The sequence below is a fragment of the Triticum aestivum genome, chromosome 2A (genome assembly GCF_018294505.1).
Source record: "Triticum aestivum cultivar Chinese Spring chromosome 2A, IWGSC CS RefSeq v2.1, whole genome shotgun sequence".
Classification (NCBI taxonomy): domain Eukaryota; kingdom Viridiplantae; phylum Streptophyta; class Magnoliopsida; order Poales; family Poaceae; genus Triticum; species Triticum aestivum.
The window spans coordinates 22,216,498-22,242,758 of record NC_057797.1 but is presented as its reverse complement, the minus strand read 5'-3'; the positions used below and the strand labels follow the sequence as shown (position 1 = coordinate 22,242,758).

The window sequence follows — 26,261 nt, the reverse complement described above, 5'->3', positions numbered from 1 at the left end:
TGGTCATGTAATTTGGAAAACTTTCGTGAATTTGAGAAAAATTCAAGGCACGGGAAACTTCATAATTTAAAAAGTTTCACAAAAATAAAAACAAAGTTCACAAAAACTTGATTTTTTTCAAAGAATTGAAAACTTCTTGAATTTTGGAAATAATTCACAATTTTTAAAAAAAATCAAATTTGGAAAAAGTTGAAACAGAAGTTTGGTAAAGTTCACACAATTGAAAAAAAATAGAAAGAAAAATTAAAAATAAAACAAGAAAACCAACCAAGACAAATGTCTGAAAAATCGATCAAATCCTAGCCTAGTAAAACTAGTGGGAACCTTGTAGAAGGTTACCAAAACCAATGCAAGGATGAAATGGGCTGGCAGCGTCTAGCAAGCAGGTGGGTGTGCGCCCCGTGCCAATTACACACTATTTAACATTGAAGGTGCCAAATAGGATTCGGGGCTGGTGGAGGCCGGGGTAGTAACGTGGTAACTTGCGGTTTCCTCTTCTCTGATGATTGAGGCTGTTGACCTCCTTACATAAGGGTGTGATATGTATGTTGTGGCATGTCAAGCTGGGCGTGCCCACGACTGGCTTACTATTGTCATCTCGTAGATTTGGCAATCCCATTCAAGCAAGGAAAAATATTTTGATTGGGTAAAAATTTCATTGACCCTAAAAATTGTTGAAATTTTCTGAAATTTCGGTGACCCTTAAATTGCAGAATATTTGGTAAATTCAAAAATAATTTCAAACAAATTCATAATTTTTTGTCTAAGTTTGGACAATTTTGAGAACACATTCATAAAGGGAATCCTTAGCGCCTTTAGTATGTAAGACTTGTTCTGGTCTACCAGTGAGTTTGGTATGCAAATATCCGTTGTGCCAGTTTCGAAGCTTGGCAAGCTTACTATTTTTGGTAGAATTTTGTTTGACACAAATTTAAATAGAAATATGAGTCTTCTGGTACTCAAACTCTAGACATGCAGAGTATGTTGATTACTATGATCTGAGGACCATTTTATCATGAATACTCAAGCCTACCACAAAAGTTGAACAATATGCAAAAATTTAGCTCACCCTTGAAACAAACGAGATTTCATGAACTTCTGAAAATTTCATCAAAGTTTTGAACCATGAATTCAACAAAATGGTCCTGGGAAAGTCCCATTGTGATAGCTTCACCATCACTAACCGGTCAAAGTTGACCCATCAATAATCAGATTCAGCTCTGACGGGCTGGCTAGGGTTGCTAGAGGTCGTTCAATGTTGAGGGGTTAGTTTTGGATCAAATTCTAATAGTGAGAGAACTTAATATTCCGTAATGCCAAAAATCAACTAAGAAAAGAAAAGTTGGTACCCTCCTTTGTGGATGGAGTCCTCCCTGGACTCGTGTAGTCGTTACTCTCCGTGGGTTGAAGTCTCTTTCAACGTAGATGTACGATAGCACCACCTAATAGAACCACGCCAAAAATCATCGTCTCGTCATTGTATTTGATTTCTCCGATCCCTCCTTTACGTTCAAATGCAAAATTGTTAGTTTCCGCTACCTATTATCTAGACTTGCATGTGTAGGGTGTTGCTTGATGTGTGTGAATTGCTAAAATTTGCCAAGAACTAAAATGGGAAAAGGCTAGGTTTTATTTGGTTAATTAGTATAATCACCCCTAGACCTACTTACGATCCCACAGAGGCATAGTTGTGCCTCACCGAAAGGGAAAAACATATTTCTTTTTTATACTTCCACGAGAAGCACACTCGGAAAGGAAAAAAGTTGGGGAAACAATCTTCCAGCTCGGTATTTTCCTTCTGTTTTTTTGTGGAAAAAAATTCGTCGAATCCTATTAACATGGGGTTCATTTTCAAATATCTCAATTCAACAGTAGATACGGTTCACGATTTGGACGCACGGTTTAAGACAAAATCATTTTCAATCAACAAATTTACGAAAAAAGGAAATATTCCTAGTTGCAACCTGATGCAATGATAGTAATCTTTAGAAAGGGTACTCCTTAATTAATGATTTCAGGACCTCGCTGACGATAGACGTAAATGGAGAACACTGAAAAAAAGCAGAGAATGCCGGATGTGCGTTTGTCTCGACAGTGGTATGCCTCGCCTTACGAGCACGCTAAGTGGCCGGTCCGGTGACCTTATTTCACCAGCTTCGTTCTTTTTTCTTTATAAATCTTTGTTCATATTTTGAGATATTCGATGTACATACATTTTAAAAAATAATTTATTAAATTTGCTAAATTTATTTAAAGAAGTTACTTCGAATATGCAAAATATTAACGTAGTTTAAAAACTAGTTCACACAATTTAAAAAATGTGAAATCATTCAATAAAAATGTTTGTGACATTTGAAAAATGTACACTTGTTTCAAAAAAAAACTTTAGTATGTAAAACAATATTCATGTAATTCATAAAAAATAATTTGTATTCCCTCTGTAAACAAATATAAGAGCGTTTAGGTAACTAAAGTAGTGATCTAAATGCTCTTACATTTTTTCTTACGGAGGGATAACTATTAAAAAAGTATGTTACATTCCCAAAAGTATTCAGGATTTTCAAGAATATGTTGGTGATATTAACAAAAAATATATACATTGTAAAAAATGCATAGTTTTAAAAATTGCACCATTCCAAAAAATGTTTCATTGTGTACTTGAAATTTTTAAAAAATATTTGAAAAGCCACATGTGTATGAAAAAGGACTAATCATGTATTTGTATTATAACATGTGTAATTTTTAAATATGTATATAAAAATGTAAAATGTGTATGAAGAAATAGATATCAGAACATATATTTTAAAACATGTTCAATATGTATAAAGAAATGTTCTTGATGTATACAAAAAATGTACAGTGTGTAATAAAATGTAGACATGTGCTGAAAATATATATTAGGAATTCACAAAAAGAATTAATTATGAAACATATTTGGGCTGATGAAGTTTTTTGAATTCTCAAATGGTTTTAATTGATATTTTTTTTGAATTTGTGATCATTTTTTCAAAATCATGAAATTTTACGTATTGATTAATTTTTTATTGCAAAAACTTCATGAATTATTTTTTTGAGTTTGATTTTTTAAAAGTCATAATTTTTATTAGTTGAAAATGAAAAGAAGTAAAAAAACTCAGCTACGCTCGCTCGCTGGGAGATGCTCGCTCTTGCTCTCGTACGTTGGAGGAGACTTGCGTGCGTGACCCGAGCACATGTAGCAGTTGTCGACTTGAGCCACACGAGTGACGTGTCGCTTCTCGCCGAAATCACTACATAAGGGTACCCCTTACAAAGGTCACTCTGACTTCATCTTGTGGTGCATTGCATGTGCGACACTTGTAGCAACCGAGGAGTTTGTCCTCAAGACCTGTAGAGTAGGTTGACAATGATCTACTACAGTGTATCTGAGCGACATGCTGATTACTATGATCTGATAATCTGAGGACCATTTTTTCATGAATATTTAAGCCTAACCAATAACATTGAATGAAATGCAAAAAATTCGCTCACCCTAAAAAACGAGGTTTCATGAAATTCTGAAAAACATTCGTCGAAGTTTTAAACCATCTATTCAACAAAATTGTCCCGGGAAAAGTCCCATTGTGATAGTGCCATTAGGCCCTGACAACTTCATCATCACTGACTGGTCAAGTTTGGTCCGTCAATAATCAAATTCACCACCGAACGGGTGGCTAGAGGCCGGTAAATGTTGAGGGTTTAGTTTTGGATCAAATTCTAATAGCGAGAGAACTCAATATTGCGTAATCCCAAAAATCAACTAAGAAAAGAAAAGTTGGGTGTATACAACTTTCATCTTTACTGAAATCTTTGATCCATGTAGAGTAGGTTGATCGCGATCTACTACAGTGCTTCTATGAAGATCTACCCCGAGTGAGGCTAGTCCTTTATGGACGGAAGCCATGATGGCATAGATAAGATTACTTCTTCGTGGATCCTTTGTGCATGAAGCCCTCTCTGGACTCGTGCAACTATTATCCTCCATTGGTTGAAGTCTACATCAATGTAGATATACGATAGCAACACCTATCAGAACCACGCCGAAAATCATCGTCTCATCACTGTGTTTGATTTCTCTGATCCCTCCTTTACGTTTCATATGCAAAGTTGTTAGTTTGCGCTGGCTACTATCTAGACTTGCATCTGTAGGGTGTTGCTTGATTTGTGTGAATTGCTAAATTTTGCCAAGAACTAAAATTGGGAAACGGCTCGATTTTATTTGGTTAATTAGTCTAATCACCCCTAGACCTACTTACGATCCTACAGAGTCATAGTTGTGCCTCACCAAGAGGGAAAAACATATATTTTTTTCCACTTCCGCGAGAGGCACAAATTTGCTTCCATGAGAGGCGCACTCGGAAAGGAAAAAATTGAGGCAAAAAATCAGGCTTCCGGCTCGGTTTTTTCCTTCCATTTTTTTCATGGAAAAACGTTCGTTGAAACCTATTAACATGAGATCTATTTTGGAAGATCTCAATTCAACGGTAGGAACGGTTCACGATTTGGACGCATAATTTAAGAGATAAAACATTTTGAATTAACAAATCTACGAAAAAGGAATATTCCTAGTTGCAACCTAAGGAGATGATAATTATCTTTAGAAAGAGTACTCCTCAGTTAATGATTTCAACACCTCGCTAACGACAGACGGAAACAGAGAAACCCGAAAAAAACAACAGAGAATGCTGGATGCGTGTTTGTCTCGACAGTGGTACGCCTAGCCTTACGAGCGCTAAGTGGCCGGCCCAGTGACCTTATTTCACCAGCTTCGTTCTTTTCTTTTTATAATTATTTGTTTATATTTTGAGACATTCTAAGTACATATATTTTAAAAAATATTTTTGAAATTTGCTATATTTATTTAAAGAAGTTACTTCGAATATGAAAAATATTAACATAGTTTAAAAACTAGTTAGCACAATAAAAAATTTCTGTGACATTTAAAAAATGTACACTTGTTTCAAAATTCTTTCTACTATGTAAAACAATATTCCTGTAATTAATAAAAAACAATCTGTACTCCCTTTGTAAAGAAATATAAGAGCATTTAGATCACTAGGGATTACTATTAAAAAAAGTATGTTACGTTTCAAAAATATTCATGGTTTTCAAGAATATGTTCGTGATATTAACAAAACAAAAATTATACAGTGTAAAAATGCATAGTTTTAGAAAATTATACCATCCCAAAAAATGTTTCATTGTGTACTTGAACTTTTGTTTACAAATATTTGAAAAGAAACATGAGTATGAAAAAGGGCTAATCATGTATTTGGAAAATCTAACATTTGTAAATTTTTAATATGTATATAAAAATGTAAAATGTGTAATAAAATGTAGAAATGTTCGGATAAAAAGAAAAAGAAAAATATAGAACTCAAAAACCAGAAGAAAACTAAAGAAAGAAACGAAAAAACCAAGGAAAAACATATTAGGAATTCACACAAAAATAAAGAAACATATTTGGACTGATGAATTTTTTTGAATTCTCAAATGGTTTTAATTGATCATTTTAAAATTTGCGATCATTTTTTGAATTTGTGATCATTTTTTCAAAATCATGAAATTTTACGTATTGATTAACTTTTTATTGCAAAAACTTCGCGAATTGTTTTTTAGAATTTGAATTTTTTTCGAAAGTCAAAATTTTTATTAGTTGAAAGTAAAAAGAAGTAAAAAAAACTCACCTTCGCTCGCTCGCTGGGAGGTGCTCATTCTCGCTCTCATTTGCTGAAGGAGACTCGCGTGCGCGGCACTGACCCATGTAGCAGTTGTCGGCCTGAGCCACGCGAGTGACGTGTCGTTTTTCGCCGAAATCACTACATAAGGGTACCCTTTACAAAGGTCACTTTGACTTCACCTTGTGGTGACAAGTGGAGCATTGCATGTGCGACACTTGTCGCAACCGGGGAGTTTGTCCTCAAGACCTATAGAGTAGGTTGATAGTGATCTACTACAGTGTTTCTGGGCGACATGTGAGGACCATTTTATCATGTCTATTTAAGCCTACCAAAAAACATGGAACGAAATGCAAAAAATCCGGTCACCCTAAAAAAGGAGGTTTCACGGAATTCTGAAAAACAATCGTCGAAGTTTTAAACCATGCATTCAACAAAAAATGTCTTGGGAAAGTCCCATTGTGATAGCGCCATTAGGCCCTGACAACTTCAACTTCACTGACTGGTCAAGGTTGGCCTGTCAATAATCAGATTCACCACCGAACGAGCGGCTAGAGGCCGGTCAATGTTGAGTGTTAGTTTTGGAGCAATTTCTAATAGCCAGAGGACTCAATATTCTGTAATCCCAAAAATCAACCAAGAAAAGAAAAGTTACTAGTGTCTATTCAACCTTGACCCCCTCCCCTCGTTGAAATCTCTAATCCTTCACCTTTGTTGCCTCGATGACGGTGGCCGCAACCTCATGAGCATCATAAATACCTTTCACGACGACATCAAATTATGTTACTATTTTTTGCGGCTCCTATTAGACCTTAAGAATGCAAGTGCATTCATCATCAACACTCGGGTCGTTGTCATCACGTCTAAGAACGTCGATTTCTCTGGCTTCAACACCAGGGGCCGTTGTCAGCATGTCATAAGTGACATGGCATGGCTCTGGGGCGGTCGGCCATTGGCTCACCGCCTAGAGTCTGCTATCGAGGTGCCGGCAAGGCCATGGTGATGGCGGCCACAACCTCATGGGCATCTTGCGTATCCTGGACGACATCAACAATCTTCGGGCAAGGCTTCACTCACCGTTGTGTGTGTGCTTCCCGGCTCTATGGAATAGCGCGGCCCATAGTGGTTGTCCCCTTCTTCTGACCGTCGGCAATATAGTTCTCCACCACGGCTGGCTGCATATTTACAGGTTCGATTTTAACCAAAATTCCGGGTTAACTAGGGTCACTCTTTGTTTCTCTGTAAAATTTTCATTGCCATTTTCTAGTAACTGAAATTAGCAAAAGGAAGAATTATGTGTTTTTTCTAGAGAGAAAGCAGAGCATGGGCCAAATCCCTCCCTCGTGGGCCGGAACGCAACCGAACAGAGAACACCAGCGCTTCATATATATATACATGGCCGTCCCTTCTTCCCTCTGAAAAACTCTCTGAAAAAATACCCCGCCTGACCGGCTCACCTCCGCCGCGTCCACCCCCACCCGGCTGACCGTCGGCGGCGCACCGGCCCTCTTCGCCCCGTACCCCCGCCCGCCGGCCCCGCCGCCAAGAACTCGAGCTTTCTTGGCACAAGAAGCCGTTTCTTGGCCCGAGACAGCGTTTCTTGGCACAGGCCAAGAAACCCGGCGCCGGCGAGATGCCCAGAAGGCCCCGCCGGGTCCAGGCGCACCCCGTGGCGGCGCAGCTCGGAGAGGAGGGGCGCCCCCTGCGCGAGCGCCTCCGGTTCGCCGTTCGACGCGGGACGGCGCGCGGAGGCCCCGCCGTCCGCGCTCTGCTTTGGCCGCTCTGTCGCGCGGTGGCGCTCGGCGGCCGGCATCTCCTCCGCGTCGTTCGGCGCGGGATGGCGCGCGGAGGCCGCCATCTTCTGCGGCCTTTTCGTCTCCTGAGGCGCGGCCTGGAGCTCGGCGGCCGCGCCCTGCAGCGCGCCGCGCTCGCCCTCGGCCGCCCTCTTCGTCTTCTGTGGCGCGCCCTGGAGCTCGGCGGCCACGCCCTGCAGCGCCGCGCGCTCGCCCACGGCCGCCGACTCCTCGTCTCCCGCGTCCGACAGCAGGAGGCTGTGTACGGAGACGGCGATAGCGAGCCCAGGACGCCGCCGAGGCCGACAGCGCGTGGCACGGCTATCTTCTACGATCCCCGTGGGCGTCGACCTCGTCCTCCCTCGCTGCCGCTGCCTCCGCCGCCGCTACCTCCGCCGCCCCAGCCCTCTCCTCCTCCTCCGGTGGTAAGTCCGTCGCCCCAGCTTCTCCTCCTCCTCCGGTGGTAATCTACAAAACAGAGTTAAAACTTGATTCAGAGAAAACTTTGTAGATCCTGAATATTGTAGCAGAGAAAACTTGTGTCAGGTTCAGAGAAAACTTTGTAGATCCTGAATATTGTACATCGTAGGAAGGGTTCTTGTGTCAGGTTCAGAGAAAACTTTGTAGCAGAAATATTCTTGTGTCAAGGTTCAGAAAGGTTTAAACTTCTGTAGATGATCACCATCTTTCATTTCCTCCTCTCTTCAGGTTGTTGATGGGGTGGATGTGCCCAGGCACATAGTCGATCTTTTTGTCGACTATTGCAGGAGAAGCTGTCCGGCTAATTCAACAATTTGTCACTTTTGCGTCTTTGAAATTCAGCGCTCTCGTAATTTCACTGTTGCCACTTGGGAGGTCAGTAACTCATACACCTCTTGCTGTAAACACCATCAATTGTTCTGTTTGTGTTCCCGACATTGTTTACAGTCTTAAGTTTCTTTGTAGATGCCTGGGCACTGTCAGCGTTACCATAGCGAAGAGGGAGCGAGTGTCCGTTGCCCCGTGGCTGGCTGCCATGTTCGAGTACGTCCAGGACGTGATTTGGCACTGCACAGCCGCTTCGTGCACGATTTCCCCCCAGGCTGGTGGCGTCGGTACATCTGATCTTTGATGTACACAAGAAAGGTCAGGCTAACAAGTGATGCAAATCTAGTTGCTGTCATGATGCTGTGATGATGGAGACGAGGAAGCCCACCTGAAGAGCGATGCAAATTCTCTGTTTTTTTCGTTCTTTAGATGATTCATTCATAGCTGAGAATGAAGAAACTCTTAGGCATGCTGCGATTTGTAAAATAGACTGCTACTCATTCAGGCTTAAAGTAAACCAGATTGAAGCTAGTGTGTACAGACTGGGATCAAGTGTTTGATCATGATTGGATCTTGCAAAACATCTTCTTAATTTCAAAACAATAGATGGATCTGTTAGCTTTTTATTGCCAGAAGACATGCTATTTTTTGCGGCTAGGCAAATCACATAACCTGACAATTCCCTGCTGTTATTCCAAACCCAGCAGCGTTACGCTAGTGTAACATTGACAGCCCAGACATTACTTATTGGAAATAGCGAAGATTCAATATATATACCGCCAGTTGATTTTTTCAAATAAAGCAATCAGGTATCCATATCACTCAATTTTCCGTTGACATGATTATAACATATGTAAACAGATGAAACTCAAAACCATTTATTCAGAGGCAACAAGTCTAAATATTGGAACCAATATCTCAAATTCTCAATGCAAGTATCGTCGCTTGTCTGAGTAGCTCCAAATGGACAGTCTTGCTAAAGCCCTGCTCAATAGTGGACGGAAGAAAACATCTTAATTTCAAAACAATAGATGGTTTGTTTGCTTTTTTTTGCCAGAAGGCATGCAGCAAAGTAAATCACATAACCCGACAGAAATATTTGTGATTTCTTCAAGTGACAACTACCAACAGAAATCTTCAGGTGCACTGAAAGAGCAATTATGCGCACTCTGAAATAAACAACAACTGTAAAGAAATACCATTCCCTGCAGTTATACCAAACCAAGAAGTGTTACACTTGAGAAACATGGTATCCTGGACATTAACACACCACAATAGGACGACATGAGCATAGGAGAAGATATACGACAGAAAAATGATAAGAACAAGAACATAAATCAATTAAACTTTGGAGAATTACATGATTATAACATATGCAAGCAGATAAAACTCAAAACTATTTATTCAGAGCCAACTAGGTACAGGCAAGCCATATCTTAGTTGCTTCATTGAATCCATCGATCTGTTTTCTTCAATCTCCCCCTGAAGCCAAGTTCATCTTTCGAAGATCAGGTGTAATCCACATTGGGGCCGGAAAGTTTGACCAAAGCTGCGGAGACACAAGGTCCTCCTTGCTGTTATCATCCAAGTTGAGAACTCCCATATCACGGTGATTATTCTTCAATCCACATGCCCATAAAGAATTATCATCAGTGAAGTAGGCATGATTTGCCCTGAGAGACGGATATTCTTCAGCTCCAAGACAAAGTGATTGATTATGCCCAAGAAACAACACATGGTCACGCAAGCAATTGATTTCCTTAAGTTTACTTCCAGCAGCGTCAAATTCATATATCCTATATTGCGTAGTGTTCCAAAACACAGATGCCCCAGGTTCAGGTTCTACATTATGATCCTCAAAGATCCTCCATATAAGTAGCAGACCACCCCATGGAGCTTGAACAACGTACATGTACTCGCAGTCGTACTCCCTGGGTGTGCTTATAATCGTCTTCCTTGTGACCACAGGGCCACTAAGATCAAAGGTGTGAAGTTCTCCCTTGTAAGTGCATGCAGCATACAACAAGCCATCCTTGTAAGTGCAGTCACTATAGTCATCATAAGGTGGCAACCAGGTCCACTTATCATCCCCAACCCTTGCAAAAGAGAGCTGACGCATTGGATCATGGATGAGCACGACAATGTAGCTTCCAGTGGATGTATCAGGGAAAACAAATGCTTTATAGTGGAGTTCATGCCGCAGCTTGTCAAGAGCGAAGATTGATGGCGAGCTATAAACACCACGGGCTCCACTGTGCCATGAGAATTCATACTTGTGGAGAGCACCATACTCATCAACTATGGGGTTCACCTGCTCAATGGTGATCACTGATGGGAGAGCAATCTGTTCACATGTGATGGGATTGACAAGGTGCATCTCAGATCTGTCGTCAACAGTTACCAGCCAGCCATGTGAGGACCCGATCAAACACCTAGTGCGTATAGGCGGCTCCGGGAGAGTTAACTTGTACGACCTCTTCTCCGCGAGGCTGTAGAGGCATGCAACACTCTCACCAGCGGATTCGGAAGTGTAGAGGAGGCATGGCGTCTGCTGGAGTTTGTACTGCCCAAGGCTCCGTAGGCTTGTGTATGCGGAAAGCCAGGAGGAGCAGACAGAGCCGGCACGCACGAGGTCAGGGATCTCAAGGGTGGCAAAGATACCCATCAAGATGTCCGGAGGCAGCTCCGGCAGTGTGCCTAGTGTAGTCTTCTTGGTCAGTTGTAGCTCAACATGTTCAGCTTTGCAGAATTTCTTCAGTGAACTGGGAGTGAAGCCTAGCAGCTTTGGCAAATTTCTGAAGATTAGGGTGCACAAATACGTCCTGTGTATAGCAAGCTTCCCTAAGCTCATTATCCTGGCAACACTACATGACTCCATTGGAGCAGAGTCTCTCTGCAGATATCTTCTGCTTCGGCCAAACTGACAAATCTCTCTGCAGATATCTTCAGCTTGGGCCAAACTGACAAAAAATTCAGTAAGTTGAACGCAAATTTCTGCAGAGGAAAGGCTGGCTCCTGGCGATACTTATATACAGATAGATCACCAGCCGATTCAAATTCCAGTAGGAGAAGCAAATCCGAGCCCAAGAACAATACGGATATGGACTGAATCCGATTCCCAGGGCGCTTCTAGTGCTACAACACGGATTCCGACTTGTGCTGAATTCCGAGCGAGCCTGTTCCTGCAGGAATTCCGAGTCACGCTCCATGTTCTTCACCGGCAAGCAAAGGGCGAAAGGAAGAGCACTAACCGGCGGCGGGCGAGCAGAGGGGATTAATCGTCCGGGGGAGGAGCAAGCTGGCTTCGAACTGTGGCCAGCCGCCGACGGCAACGGGGATCTTGTCGGTCCGAACTGAGGCCAGAGAGACGGCGATTCGAACCGCGGGGATGAGCAAGCGCTGGGATTGGGAGCGGTGGAGTGGTGTGAGGTGGAATAGCTTCTGGGTCGAGGGAACACGGCGATTCGTGCCGCGGGGGTGAGCTTCTACTTCGCGCCGCCGTCAGCGGCGGTGGTGGCGACAGGACGGCGGCGCTCGGAGTGGGAACGGTGGAGCGGCGTGAGGTGGAGCAGTATCGCTGGTTGAGGTGGTTTTTTTCCTTTTCTGTCCTCGCTTTTCCCCATTTTTGAGAGCGGAGACGTCAACGGGGTCAGGCCCACGAAGCCCACGAAGCCATGGCAGTGCATAGCCCCCTAAAAAATCATTTTGCTTCCCCTAAAAAAATCATTTTGCTCTCACAAAAATCATTTATTTGTTTTCTCTAAAAACATTTGTGTACTCAGTAGCAGGTTTGGCCATGTTGACTCTGTCTATCATCTGATGGCCCGAACCTAGCTCCCACAATTATTAACATAGCGATCTGATCGTCAGCGAACTTGGCATATAAGTGCCATATGATGAAACTATCGAGGACTTGGCACGGACACGACACCGAGAGAATTTCACCATCTCGCAAGGTCACGCCAGTGTGCACAGTGGTCTTGTATTGTTGGGTCATCGGTGCTAGTTTGCGCGATCGTAGTTCGACATCTTCGGTTGAGGCAGTGGCCACGGTGGTGAGCAGGGGCGGAGCTACGGCTGGGCCTGGGAAACCAGGCCATGGCCCGCCCACCCCAGTAGGAACTCAGTGAAGACTGGTACTGAATCTGGGCCCTCAAAGCGAAATTACCAAGCCAATGTTTTGGCCCGCCCAGAGAAGTGGCTGAAGCTCTGCCATTGGTGTTGAGCTTCTTTCAATGGTATGAGAGTAGCATAGGCAGTATGTTATGGTATTTTAATAATTAGTATGTTATGATCCATGTGCAAAGAGTTGTAATCTATTATGATTAGAAACTAAGACAATGCTAGTGTGCAACGTAAATAGTAATGCATGGACTAATACTATGTTTCGTTTTCACATTTCACTTGTATGCATATTATTCCTCATTTGCTATTAACTTAGTAATGCATGTTTTTTCATTTTATATGAACAGGGGACAGACAAACATTTTCTATCATGTATATCTTCGAGATCTTCCCACGTCGCCCGGTCTTCAGATAACCCTTTCCATTTGACCAGTACTCAAGTATTAGCTAGTACCATCGGAATGGTTGATCGCAAGGCGGTCCAGGACATCTTCCGGTTGCATCACCTGGGCTGAGTTAGCACAACCATCAGGTAAATCCGAACATACCTCTCATGCTGGAGGAACCGCTTTTTTCAGTAATGCGACATGGACGGACGGATGAATCTTCCTACTTTCAGGAAGCTGAAATTTGTAAGCCACGGAGCCCACTTTCTGCAGATTTGGGAATGGTCTAAATTATTTGAATAGCAACTTCTGGTTGCTGCATCGAGCAATTGTCATCTGAACATACGACTGCAGTTTTAGGTACACTGAATCAACTACAGCTAACTGACGTTCCACTTTATTTGCTTCAGCTTTCATGTGCTTTTGAGCTTGGTCAAGCATAAACAAAACACTGTAGATAATTTTCAAGGCACTGATTCAGCCTTTTAGTCCGGCCATCAGTTTCTGGATACCTTGCGCTGCTCATGTTTAGTCGAGTATCTGTCAGTTTGAATAGCTGCTGCCAAAAATGACTAGTGATCAGTGGATCTCTGATCTCTGTCGAAAATGATTTCTTTAGGCAACCAATGCAGTTTGTAAATGCTGTCAACAAGAATTTGTGCTATCTGAGGAGCAGTAAAGGGATGTTTAAGGGGGATAAAATGGCCATATTTACTGGAACTTGTTTTCACTTGGGAGAGAACAGTTTTAGGTACACTGAATCAACTACAGAGTCATAAGTGTTTCACTTGGGAAACCCCTCCTCAAAATCCATATTGATCATAGTCCAGGCTTCCTTAGGCACTTTCAAAGGCTACAGTAGCCCTGGTAACCTAGTGTGTTCCATCTTAGGTTGCTGGCATTATGTACATTGTATAATGTAATCTTCAAAATGATTCTTTAAGATGTGCCAGGCAAATATTGTTTTGATTCTATGGTAAGTGGCTGTAGTGCCAGATTGGCCACCCACTCGACTAGAATGCACAGCTTGTAAAATGTGTTACTGAGCAGTAGTATTAGCTCTCACATATATCCTGCCTTTGTATCTCAGCACCCCTTCCTGCTGTGTAAAAGGTGGTTTGTTGTTGGGATCAATTGAGAGAGCCACAAGTATTTCTTGAGCTAGAGGATCACTGTGTTGTAACGTTCAGTTAAAGTGGCAAGCACGGAGAGGGAAAGTAAAACAACTCAAACATAATAAAAATTATGTCAAGGTCCCTAGACCACTGAACGACCAATAGCACCGCCAGAACGAGTCGTCGATGCGTTGTTGTCCTTGATACCCTATCAGAGTCAACTTGACCTTGTCGATGACAGCCCGGAAATCTTTATGCACGTGCCCCCAAGGACCAAATCCTTGTAGCCGTAGTCGTCGTCGTTGTCGTTAAACTCTTGAATAGATCTCGATCTCGATCGTAGTTAAACATAACAATAAATCTCGCCATCACACTCGCGCGACGAGATACCCTCCCTAACCTCGTCCTCTCAAGGATATGGCGGAAATCTACACTGAATCTCCATCGACTACGTCTAGCCGGATTAACTCGAGGAGGATCAAAGCCCGAAAGACAGACAAATTCAAAGAAGAAGCGTCGCAATCCGTTCGAACGCCGCACCTACGAAAACTAAAGAAATTCTAACTTAAACTTACTAGCCGAAGTGAAGTCACTGGGGTTCCCCTTCAGATCACCAAACGTCGGAGCGGCGGGCAAAGGAAAAGCGAATCCGCGAACTCAATGGCGAAGCCTGGATGGGAGTTGCCCCAACCACTAAGGCGAAGGAAAGAAAATCATAGTCAAAATTATGCAAGGAAGACCATAAAAGTCAATCGGCGCGTTATATTTTAAGGAGAGAGTATGTTTTAACTGGCGGGGTACTATCGACCAACCAGTCAATCACTTGGCTTATACTCCCTCCGTTTTAAAATAGATGACTTAACTTTGTATAAAGTTAGTACAAAATTGTGAACGGAGGGAGTACAAGTTTGGCAGATTATATATTTAGCGCATACATTTCGCCCATCTCATAAAATGTTCGGCTTATGAAAGTGCGGTCATCACTCATCGGTGTCTAGCACGTACTCCTCTGTCATTCTTGTTCCGTGCGTCCGTAACTACTCCTCGGACAAGAGAAGCCGGTCTTGTTTTCGCCACAGGATTTTCCTAGGAAACCACGGCATAGCCAAGGTCCATGCACGTACCATACCACACGTTGGCCTTAACTTAATTATCCAATTAACCAGCAATGCTATTCGGCTCAGCCTACAAAGTCAACAGCTGGTAGAATCTGGCGACGACCAACTCGACGGTGGTGGCAGAGCCAAAGTCTATGGGTGCATGCATAACTTTTGCATAACAAGACATAATAATTTTTTTCCTTGGAAGAAAAAAAGCTTTATGTTGTCCAAACGCAGTTGTGATGTGCCCCTGCGCGTAAGCAACTCCAGAAACCAGTTTGTTAATCATTCTTCTGTCATGCATCCATACGCATATGGTCCTTGTTCAACCTTCAAAGATTGCGTCCAGTCTGCCTTGGCATATGATATTGGCCGGGTTCAGCTTTGCCAACGTGGTCGATCGATGAAAACTGGGTCCAACTTCTCACATGCATGGGTGCATGCACGCACGCGTGCTAGCTAGGAGTAGATCGGTAGCGTCTGTTATGATCGTGATAGATCCAGATATAGTGCCCCGGCCACTGATACCTTTAATTGAGTTCATTGGTTGCAAGTGTGCTTTAGATAATTGATTGAGTCTGTTGTCTGTAGACGGGTGGGTCCTTGTGTTGGATTCGGATACAGCAAGTGGCAACTCGGAGATATACAGTACTAAATAAACAGGTGATCATGTGTTCTGATCTGTTTCTGTGTTCCATAAGTAAGCTCGTATGCAGCACTGCGCATACATGTTCACACTAGGGACGAATGATCACATATGAAGAGTGGAGTCGCGGAGCGTTGCTGTAAATAGGATACGCATCACACCGAAATAAATGGTCGGCGAGACACATGAGACCTCGAGCACGAGAGCTGATTCAATCATGTGTTGTTAGGGAATTATGCAGATTTCATCTAAGCTTAATTAATTCAAGTTGGCAGCATCACAAGGTTACTGACATGGCAAATCACATACATCAGCCTAGGAACATCTATCAGGCGTCGCTCCGCTTGGGGCGACTAGGGAGGCGCCGAAACCCTAGCCGCCAGTCCTCCAACCCCTCCTCCTTCCCCCCTTGTCGCCGTCTGAGGAGGCCTCGGGCGAACTCCGCGTGGCCACCAAGGACGGCGGCGGCGAGGATCTGCCTGCTCCTGCGCGGAGGGCTTCGGGCGTCGAGGCGGCGGCGCCGTCTTCTACAGCGAGCGGCGTCGCAGTTGTTGCCTGCCCCTATGTCTCCTCGGCCGCGTGGGCGGCGAGGGACGGCGGGAGTTGTCATCGGTCGTAGCGGGTGGTGCGTCCCCCGGCTCGCGTCCTTTATAAAATCTATAAGGCGGGCTTGACTTGTTCTGATTCTCATCGCACAACTTTGAATATAAATTGTACTTATTGTATGTCCACAAAATTAGTATGATGACGGCGTGGAATATAATTGTTTTGCAAGGTAAATACGAGGAGACCGTCTCTACATGTTTCACCCATGTATTTTGGTGTATATTAATGGTCAAATGAAACGCGGCTTACATCTTGAGAAGGACGAAGGAGGGAGTATGACAGGATCCAGCACCATGTATTGCTTGAGAAGTCTGGGTTGTCTTGCGAGTCACGGAGCAACAGATTTGTCTTGACAGAGTCCTCTCCACCCTGCGCTCACTCCTTGCTCGGAAAGCTCCATGTCGAGATCCGAACGCGACCGCTGACAGGGACGACTGGGTTAAGCTTAGCTGCACCAGCCGCCGTGGATGCATGCATCAAACCCCAACAGATATGCATACGCATTCTCTATAAACAAAAGCAAGAAGAGACAGACACATCCGGCTACCTGTCCTCATCATGCGTGGATGCATGTGTGTGGTTCCTGGACGCGGCGCGACGCGCGGATTCGCTCCAAATGACGCGATCCCGTGTTGAATCCATGCGTCGCCGGCGGAGCGAGCGAGCCGGTCGACCCTTGCATGCATGCCTGCCTGCCGCGTTGATTCGTCTGCACTCTGCTGCTGCTGTGGGCTGTGCGTGCCCCCCGAAGTCGTTCTCACAGATACGAGGGTGAAACTGTGTCCGTCTCATCTGAAAAATGAATTAACAACCGACCGAGGTCGCACATCGACACTCCGCCATTTGTTCTCGAAATAGGCTTTCGCCCCGCTTTATAAATAAAGCAACGGTCCACACGATTCAAGTTTGAACAGCATCCAACAGGTAACGGCTGGGGCCACAGCACAAATAAGCCCAAGAAAGCATAAGAGAAAAATAAAGAAAAAGCCACGTAGTGGCTACCGCCGAGCGGCCCTACGAGGACGACAGCCGACGCGCCGAGGCCAAAAGCGCATCCATCATCAAGCCTAGGCGATCTCGATCACGCTGCCTCGAGAGCGGATGCCAGTGCTGCAAGAAAGCAAGGAATTTGAAGAAGGAGTCAGAAGCCTTCTTGGGGAAAACCTTCTCAATCACCATCTTATTCCTAGTCGTCCAAAGAGTCCACGACATTGCCGCAAAAATAAGCCAAAATAGGCGGCGTTGTCGTGCAGGCTGTATAGCACGAAGCTGCAGGAACTACGCGAGATTTAGGGCCTCCCAGTCAGGCCCCAACGCCTCGCGTACGAAAGTCCATAATACCCTCGCTGCCGTGCAGGAGAAGAGAATATGTGTCCCAGTCTCCGGTACTGCACAGAGGGGGCAAATACCATCCCCAGGTCCGTGCCGCTTAAGTACCTCTGTCCCCGAGGGGAGACGATCTCGTAGAAGTTGCCAAACAAAAATCTTAATCTTTAATGGGACGGGGGCTTTCCATAGGGGGACAAGCCAGGGGTGGGTTGTCGGCGGGCAAAGGGCCTGGTAAGCCGTGCCCACTGAGAACTCCGCTGTCGGCGTGCGCCGCCATGAAACTGTGTCCGGATAATCCGGGAGCACGAGTGGCAAGGCGGCCCGCAATGTAGTCCAGTCATTAATCTCGGCCGGTCCGAACGAGCGACGGAACTCAAGGTTCCACCGTCCATCTTGGAAGGCCGTGACCACAAGAACAGACGGATCTACACAAATCGAGAATAGGCCAGGGAAGGTGACGCGTAATGGCTCCATGCCCAGCCAGGGGTCCAGCCAGAATTGGATCCCGTGCCCGTTCCCTAAGGAGAAGGAAATCCCTAAGCGGATGTCCTCCTTGATCCTTTGGATGGCTCGCCAGAATTGTGAGCCATCGGTCCGGGAGCAAGCCAAGAGCGGTTCTCCCCTAAGGTATTTTGCCTGAATGAGCTGCAGCCATAACCCTCCCTCGCCGCGTAGAATCCGCCAGACCCATCGCAGCATGAGGGCCACATTCATGCGGCGGGAGGCAATGATGCCCAGACCACCACGGTCCTTAGGCATGCAGATATCCGCCCATTTCACCATGTGGTATTTTTGGCGGCCATTGGCCGCCTGCCAAAAGAACCTAGCGAGGTCCTTATCGAAGGCACTATGGACGCCTTCCGGGAGAATTTACAGCCCCATCATAAACATGGGGAGGCTCGCAAGGTTCGAGCTAATCAAGACCGCTTTGCTCCCCTTGGAGGTAAACCGTCCTCGCCAGGGCTCAGCCCGAGAGGCCACTCGTCCCACTAGCGGGTCGAATGCACTTGTCAGGATCTTCGAGTCTGCCAACGGCATCCCCAAGTATGTAATGGGGAAGGATGTAAGCCTGCAATTCAGATTATCCGCAATCCTCTGTTGGTCCTCAGCAGGGTAACCTAAGACGATGACCTCGCTCTTGTCAAAGTTAATCTTGAGTCCCGACATAGCCTCAAAGCAGAGGAGTAGGAACTTAAGGTTAACTATGTCAAGGGCAGAGCCTTCCACCATAATCATGGTGTCATCGGCGTACTGAAGGTGAGAGACCCCCCTCCTGGAATGAGGTGGCCGACCACCCCCGAGATGTGGCCGGCATGCCTAGCCTTGTCCAGGATACCTGCCAACGCGTCCACAGCAAGGTTGAAGAGCAGGGGGGATATCGGGTCCCCTTGCTTCACCCCCGCTGATGCCGCAAAGAAAGGTCCCACCTCTCCGTTAATGTTTATCGCAGTCTTGCTAGACCGTACCAATTGCATAATCCAGTTGCACCATCTATCCTCAAAGCCCCTACGCTGCATGACAAGTCGCAGGAAATCCCAGTCAAGCCGATCATATGCTTTCTGGAAGTCCAGCTTCAAAAATACACCCTTCAGCCCACGTGATCGCACCTCGTGGACAATCTCATGGAGGGAGAGTATCCCGTCATGGATTCTTCTCCCTTTTAGGAATGCTGTCTGGAGTGGGTGATTCATCCTCTCAGCAATAGGTGCGAGTCTAGACGCGCATACTTTAGAGAAGATGCGCTCCAGGACGTTGATAACTGTGATAGGCCTGAATTGGCGAATGTCCGTCGCCCCAACTACTTTGGGGATAAGGGTGATAACACCGAAGTTTATGCGCGCCATGACAAATGTGCCGATGTAAAATTCATGGAACATTGGCATGATCACCGGTTTTAGGACATTCCAGAACTTCTGGAAGAAGGCAACCGGCAAGCCGTCCGGGCCCGGTGCCGACCCAGCCTTCATCGAGGCGATCGCCCGCCCCACCTCTTCCGGCGAGAAATGGATAGTCAGTTCCGCATTCTCTATGTCAGATACCCTGTCCGCAAGGGTCCAGAAATCATCTGCCAGGGAGATCCCACCTCGGGGTTCTGCCGAGAAGAGCCCCTTATAGAAGGAGTAAATGTGGGTCCTAATCTCATCCGGGCGTTCGAGCAGGGTGTTCCCTTCCCAAAGGCACGGGATGGAGCACTTCCTGCGACGCCCATTCGCGATCGCCTGGAAATACGCGGTGTTAGCATCGCCTTGAAGGAGCCACTTCTGGGCCCCCCGTCTCTGCCAGAATAGTTCCTCCCCCTTGAAAATCTCCATAAGGGAGGCTTCAAGGGCGTATCGCTGTAACCATTCGTCTGCCGACAGACCGACTGAATCAGCAGTCTCATCCAAGGCCTTAATCTGATCAAGGAGCGCCTCTTTGCGGGATCTCAGGGCAGCACCCAGGTTGGCGCCCAAACCCCGCATAATCTGGCGGATGACTTTGGAGCAGTGATGCCAAACGTCTGTTGCACAGAAGGACCGAGGCGGGGTTAGAGTAGCCTGCATCCAACGGTCCTGAACCATCTCGACGAACCCCGGCTGCAGGAGCCACGAAGGTTCGAAATAGAAGCGTCTAGATCTCGGAGGAGACCCTTCCCCTGACGCAAACAGCAGGGGGACGTGGTCGGAGCCATTCCTAGTGACCGCCCGTAAGGAGCACAGTGGGAACATAACTTCCCACTGCAGGGACACAAGGACCCGATCCAGCACGCTCCGTATAGGGTCCACCTGTTTATTGGTCCATGTGAACCTAGCCCCTACGCGGGCTATCTCACGGAGGGCCATCGCAGCTATGGCATCGTTGAACATGCGCATACGCCGTCGGTCAATGTTGGGCGAGCTTTTGTCCGCCTCCGTTCTGATAAGGTTGAAGTCGCCCGCCACCACCACCGGGGCCGTGCACCGTTCAACCTTATCCTGCAGCTCGGCCAGGAAACCCACCGACCGCCCGTGATCAACCGGGCCATAGACAATGATCACCTCCCAGCTGAGGTTCACACGTCGGTCGGTGATGGCCATACTCAGGAAGAACTCCCCGCGTTCCATATCCTCCACCGAGAAGAAATCCTCCCTGACCCCCAGGAGAATGCCTCCAGACTGCCCAGAAGCCGGGAGCCATTGCCAGGCAAAAGGGTGTCGAGAGAGCCCCTGAAGCTCCTGAATGGAGAAGTCCTGACGAACCGTCTCTTGAATGCCAACAATATCGATGTCTTCCTGTCGGATATAATCAATCAGCTGGCGTCGGCGGCCTAGGTTGCCGAAGCCCCTAATATTCCAGCATAGGAGCTTCATAAAGGAACCTTGCCGGGATCACTAGGCCCCTCAGGTGGGGCCGAACTAGCCCTCCCGCCTAGGGCGCGGTTTGGCAATTGCTTCAACGGACGGTCACGACGCCCCTTCTTAGCGGGGGCCTGACCAGCCATGTCTGCAGAAACACCGCGAACCTCCATCGCCTGTTCAGAGGGATGGAGTCGCGTAGGAGGCCGTCCCCGCAAGGCCCTCCCTACTGGAGGGTCCCTCGCAGCGTCAGGCCGGGAGGGAGGCCGGCTCGGGCCTGATCCAGCTCCAGGCTCTCTATGCCCAGAGCCAGACGGGGCCGAGGCATCCGCAACCCGTTGTTCAGCACGGGCCCGGGCCTCAGCAAGGGCCCCATCGAGCCGCTCTTTGGCACAGATGGCCGAGATCTGCTCGAGTTGGGGACCCTTTTCTCCCCGAAACACAATATCACAATCCGAAGCAACGTCGCCAAGGTGTGCCATCGGCACAGAGTCAAGCACGACAAAACGAGAACCGGAATAAGACGTACCAGAGGGATGAGGAGGAGTCGTACCTGGAGAGAGGTCGCGTGCCGCCGCGCGCATGGCCGCCATCTCAGCGACCGTCGGGACTCGCCCATCCGGAAGGGTCCGGGACCGGCAGAGGCGGGCGCTCTGCCTAGACGCCACAACCGGGGAGTGCATCACCCAAGCGCCGGGGTTGTGCACGGGGGAGATGATGTTGACCGTGCCCAACCCCACCCCCAATGGAGGTGGCGAAGTAGCCTGGCCCACCCCAAGGGCAGGTGGCGGTGGTGTAGCTGGAACCAAGGCCGAGGACCCCACAACTGGGGATGGTGGAGTCCTAGGCGAGCGAGAGTACCACACCACCCCGGGAGAGCGCGGAGATGACGACGGGCACACATCCATCCCCACGCTGCCAGAATCCTCCTCGTGCTCCAAGATCGGCGAGGATGCCGGGGCCGAGGGCCTCCCCCTTGAGAGGGGCGGCGAGGCCATCCCGGCCGTAGACAGAGCGAGAGCGACAGCCCTGGGGGGCCCTGCCCCCGCCCCACCCACCCGAGCCGGACTCAGCCGAGGAGGGACCTGCTCCGGGGGGGTGTCATCCTCCTCCTCCTCCGACTCCTCAGAGCCCTCCCCTCCTCCGTCGAATCGATCGCCGGAGGGGGCCGGAGGCGGGGTAGGTTGGACCACGCCCGTCCGGCTCTCGAGCTCCTCCAGATCAACCTCGTATGTGAGACGTCGGCCCTTCTTGCCGAAGTAGAAGATCAAGGACAGGCCATCCACCTCGGCCGGCATCGGACATAGAACCTCGATCCGGGCCGGGCCGTCCCCATCCAGAGACGTGAGATCCACAGAAAGAAGCTTGCCAACCGGCTCTGAGATGGCCTTGAGAATATGCTCACTCTTACCCCCACCAGGGGAGAGCCTGCTTCCTTTTGGAAGCCCATACACCAACACCCAAACCGGGGTGAGCGGAGGAACTGAGTCCGGTTCCGTGACGGCCTCCTTGACGGAGATGAGGAACTTGTTGATTGGGCATTTGATGCTGTCGTGGGTGCAGACACGAAGAAGCTCCGCCGAAGGGAACGACACCGAGAAGACCAATGGTGCCGTCTCGGTGACTACCCAAGAGAAGTCGCTGTCACGGTAGTCACCGATGTAGGCCGCCAGCTCGTCACGGATAAGGTCAGCGGTAACCATGACCGATGGCGGCAGGGTCTGACCAGGAACCAGCGAGACCGTCGCCAAGTGCGGCCTGACGGGCTCCTCGTCCAGCTCCGCATCGACGTAGTAGAAACCACATCCCTCAGATCCATACCCCAAGTAAGCCAGGGTCGTGGGGCAACGGGAGGGCGCCGGGCACTCAGAACGGAAGTGCCCCATGCATCCACAGTTGATACACATCGTCTCCTCACGAGACCTGGACCGTCCGCCCCGAGTCAGAGGCAATACTGGAGCCGCCAGCTCCGGTTCGGGAAGGATGGGGCGAACATCCGTGACCGCCCCCGCGCCATGGGAAGGACCTGTCTGGGCATGCTTCTTCTTTTTGCTCTTGTTCTTCTTCTTCCGGGGTGGGAGATCGGGTTGATCCTGGGCATCCACGAAGCGCCGAGGCGGAGAATACCGCGGCACATCGTCCGACGGACGCCTCCAATCCTGAGAATCAGAGCCACCACGGCGACGGGAATAGGCCAGACCACGAGCCGGTCTGTCCTCAGCAAGCGGCGCGCGAGGAGCCTCCCGAGGCGGCGGAGAGAGCATCTTGTCACGGGATCCCCCACGGGAGTCCAGGGGCGGCCCCTGAGCGCGACGCGCAGACGAGTCCTCCCGGGCGTGAGAACTCCCACCACGCCGAGCCTCAAGGTCACGCCGGAGGGACGCCTCCCTGGCCACATCTTCATCCCGACGGCGAGCAGCATCTTGGCGTCGGAGGTCGCCCGGCGACCCAGCGAGCGGGAGGCGGGGGTCACGAGCCGGGTCACGGGGTGGGGGCGGCCGACGGAGGGAGGTGCCGGAGTAGGTCTCCGGCGCGCGGTCCCGGCGAGAAGCAACCTGCGATTCCGGGCGGCCCCCCGACGCGGGAAAAGGTCGCTTCGGCCGCGACTGGCCGTCGCCCTGCTCTCTGGCCATGAGGACCTCGAGGTAGGACCTGGAAGGGGAAGCGCGGGTGGAGGGTGGACAGATCGAGGGAGGCGCTGGAGCGGACGGCACAGCCGGCGGCGTCGAAACAGGGGCACGGGTAGCAGCGCACGAAAGCGGCGTAGGCGGGGAAAGAATGGATCGGGCGCAACTGCCTAGTCGCTCGACCTCTCCCCTGGTAGCGGGCCAGCCCCGCCGCGGATCGGCCGACCCCCGTTGGATCCACATCCAACGCCCGGGATCAGCGGGAGCCAGGCGCCACGACCGGACCGCTAGGGTCAACAGCCTCCTGGGCCGGATCGAACGCCCCCCCATTCCCCTGGGCCCGTTGCCCCACACCGAGGCCCGACAGTGCACGAGCCCGTGCCCGAAGGCCACTCCAAGCCCTCGAAGGCCGGCCCACCTCGCAGGCCAGCGTCGGCCCACGAAGTAGAGCCGCCCTCGCAGGACCCGACCAGGCGCGGAACTCCTCCGTAGGGTTAGCAGCCGCCGGCGGCGGCTGGCCCCGAGGGCTCCGTCGAAACCCACGAGCGAGGACCCCAGATCGGAAGGCACCCGAGCCAGGAGCCCGTGGCGCAGCCGGAGCCGCCCATGGACCGGCGAGCGCACCCAACATCGCCTGGAGCCTAGTTGCTCGAGGCACAGAAGGGGCCGCCGGCGCCGCCGCGCCTGCGGGTGCCGAACCCCGACGCCGGGATGGCCGCGCCAATGCCAGGAACTCACCAAGCACCGGCGGCGCCAAAGACACCGGACGCTCCACGCGGCCATGTCCCGGGTGCGCCACACGGTCATCTTCCCCGTCGGCCTCGGCCATGTCAGCCCAGGAAACAGCGGAGCGGCCTATGCGCAAGGTCGGAGCCGAGCCCAGACGGCGCGGCCACACCAGCGGCAACCATCACGCCGGCGGCGGACGCAGGCGCGAGGTACAGCGCCGGCGAATTCAAAATCGCCCCCTCAGGCCTCGGCCAACAGAAAGTTCCCTCTTCGACTGGACCATGCTTCCAAAACGCCCCCTCTCAAAGGAGTCTGGGAAACAGCCGCCGAATGTTCTAAGGAAACACTACTGTGGAAGAAAAATTGGAGTTTGCTTGTTCATTGGGCCGTTGTCAACCAACCCATTAGGTAAATAGGTCAAACCTCTATGGCCACACGACATTGGTCCGTCCTATTGGCATTCACGATAGACATGGAACCGGAGCGCCACCATTTCTGTGCAGTTAATCTGCCGTTGTTACTTGCTAGAGGATATTAATGGTGTGCGAGTGCGCCAAGCCGTCCCAACCAGTAGCTCTCCCTCCCGGTAAAAAAAATGTGTTGGACCTCCGCCATTTGTTCTCGCGGCACCGATCATGCCGCTCGACGATCCGATCTTCTCCGAATGTGTGTGTATAGTAAGCTACCAACAAAAATTTGCAATCAACCAATGCGTATGTGTGTGTACAAAATGGGGAGATACATATATACACACACGCACGACACGTTTGATGCACTCGTCACTGTCATTCTTGCGTGCGTATTGCATGACGCGGGCGTTTTATTAGAAGGTTTATAAAACTGATCGATCGTAGTGGAAAGAATCTGAGTTTGCAGTAAGCAAGATTAATCAATGTTTCAGGGAGAGAAACACAGCCCTTGACGCGGCACATGGAGGACGGGCTCGTGAGCTAGCCGTGACTCGCCACCGGGAAAAGTCAAAACCGCCACGAGCCTAGCTAGCTACTCCCTCCGTCCTTTAAAGAGTCTACTTCCAACTTTGTTGGAGGGTCAAACTATTTTAAACTTTGACCGAGTTTGTGTAAAAATATATCAATGTTTATGAAAGCAAATAGGTATATGATGAAAATACATTTTATCATGAATCTAATGCAACTAATTTGATGGCATAAATGTTAGTGTATTATTATATAAATACGGTCAAACTTAAAAAAGTTTGACTTTCCAACAAAGTTGGAAGTACACTCTTCAAAGGACGGAGGGAGTAGAGAAAGCTCCCGGAAGCAACTGCCGGCTCACCGATTGATTTGATTTCTGCAACTGAAAAAAAAATTAACCGGAGACGCATGAGCCATCGCAAGGCTTATTAAAATTAATAATCCCGAATATACAAAGCTTGCATATCTCATTTCATTGATAGGAAGAATTAAAACGAGTACAAGGAGCACATAACACATCACGACCGCAAGAAGGTGTTGATATGGTGCTGGAGTGGAGAGACAATGAATGCCCGGTTCGAACAGAGGATATAACACAGCTAAACCCGTCTAGACCAGGCTCCAGCCATAGAAGGCGAGGAGACAGAACTTGGGATAACCAAACCGCGTCACGACCATCACGATGCACCTTCGTCGCGCAGCCATGGCTCCAAACTCGACTCAATCAATGTACCCCCGCCAAGAACGCCTAGAGATTTGTAAGTGAGTCGTAAGACACGACCAGGCCGGAGGCGGCAGCCATGTGGGATGGGGGAGGCACCAACAAAGTTGTGCATAGCGCCCCGGGTGTTTTTATTTGTGCCACTCCTCGGCCATCGAGAAATACCCTAGTTCTGGTTCTTTGGATCGGATGGCGACGACGTCACGGGCATGGGCATCCATGGCTTCGTGAAGGGGTTGTCTTGTTCGTTGGCGGGTCCGTGGTATTGAATTTGAAGATATTGGACACGGTGTTGGTTCGGCCTGCCTCTCAAGGTGTGGGTATTCGGG

At 48.7% G+C, this 26,261-nt stretch overlaps 2 protein-coding genes across 3 annotated transcripts; one reads left to right on the top strand and one right to left on the bottom strand.

The window, feature by feature from the left end:
• Positions 1-6,943: 6,943 nt before the first annotated feature.
• LOC123187141 (uncharacterized) lies at positions 6,944-9,364 on the top strand. Its single transcript, XM_044598917.1, has 3 exons — positions 6,944-7,914; positions 8,198-8,344; positions 8,435-9,364. Exons 1-3 carry the CDS (start codon positions 7,330-7,332, stop codon positions 8,591-8,593), a joined length of 891 nt encoding a protein of 296 aa, XP_044454852.1. The 5' UTR covers positions 6,944-7,329; the 3' UTR covers positions 8,594-9,364.
• A 120-nt stretch (positions 9,365-9,484) lies between these two features.
• LOC123187140 (F-box only protein 7) lies at positions 9,485-11,886 on the bottom strand. 2 transcript variants are annotated; one of them, XM_044598914.1, is made up of 2 exons: positions 11,548-11,886; positions 9,485-11,478 (listed from the first exon to the last, which is right to left on the bottom strand). In XM_044598914.1, the coding sequence occupies exon 2, from the start codon at positions 11,172-11,174 to the stop codon at positions 9,768-9,770; it is 1,407 nt and encodes a 468-aa protein (XP_044454849.1). In that variant the 5' UTR covers positions 11,175-11,478; positions 11,548-11,886; the 3' UTR covers positions 9,485-9,767. The 2 variants fall into 2 exon arrangements, with proteins under 2 accessions (XP_044454849.1, XP_044454850.1); XM_044598915.1 differs by having other exon boundaries at positions 9,485-11,472.
• Between the last annotated feature and the right edge of the window lie 14,375 nt (positions 11,887-26,261).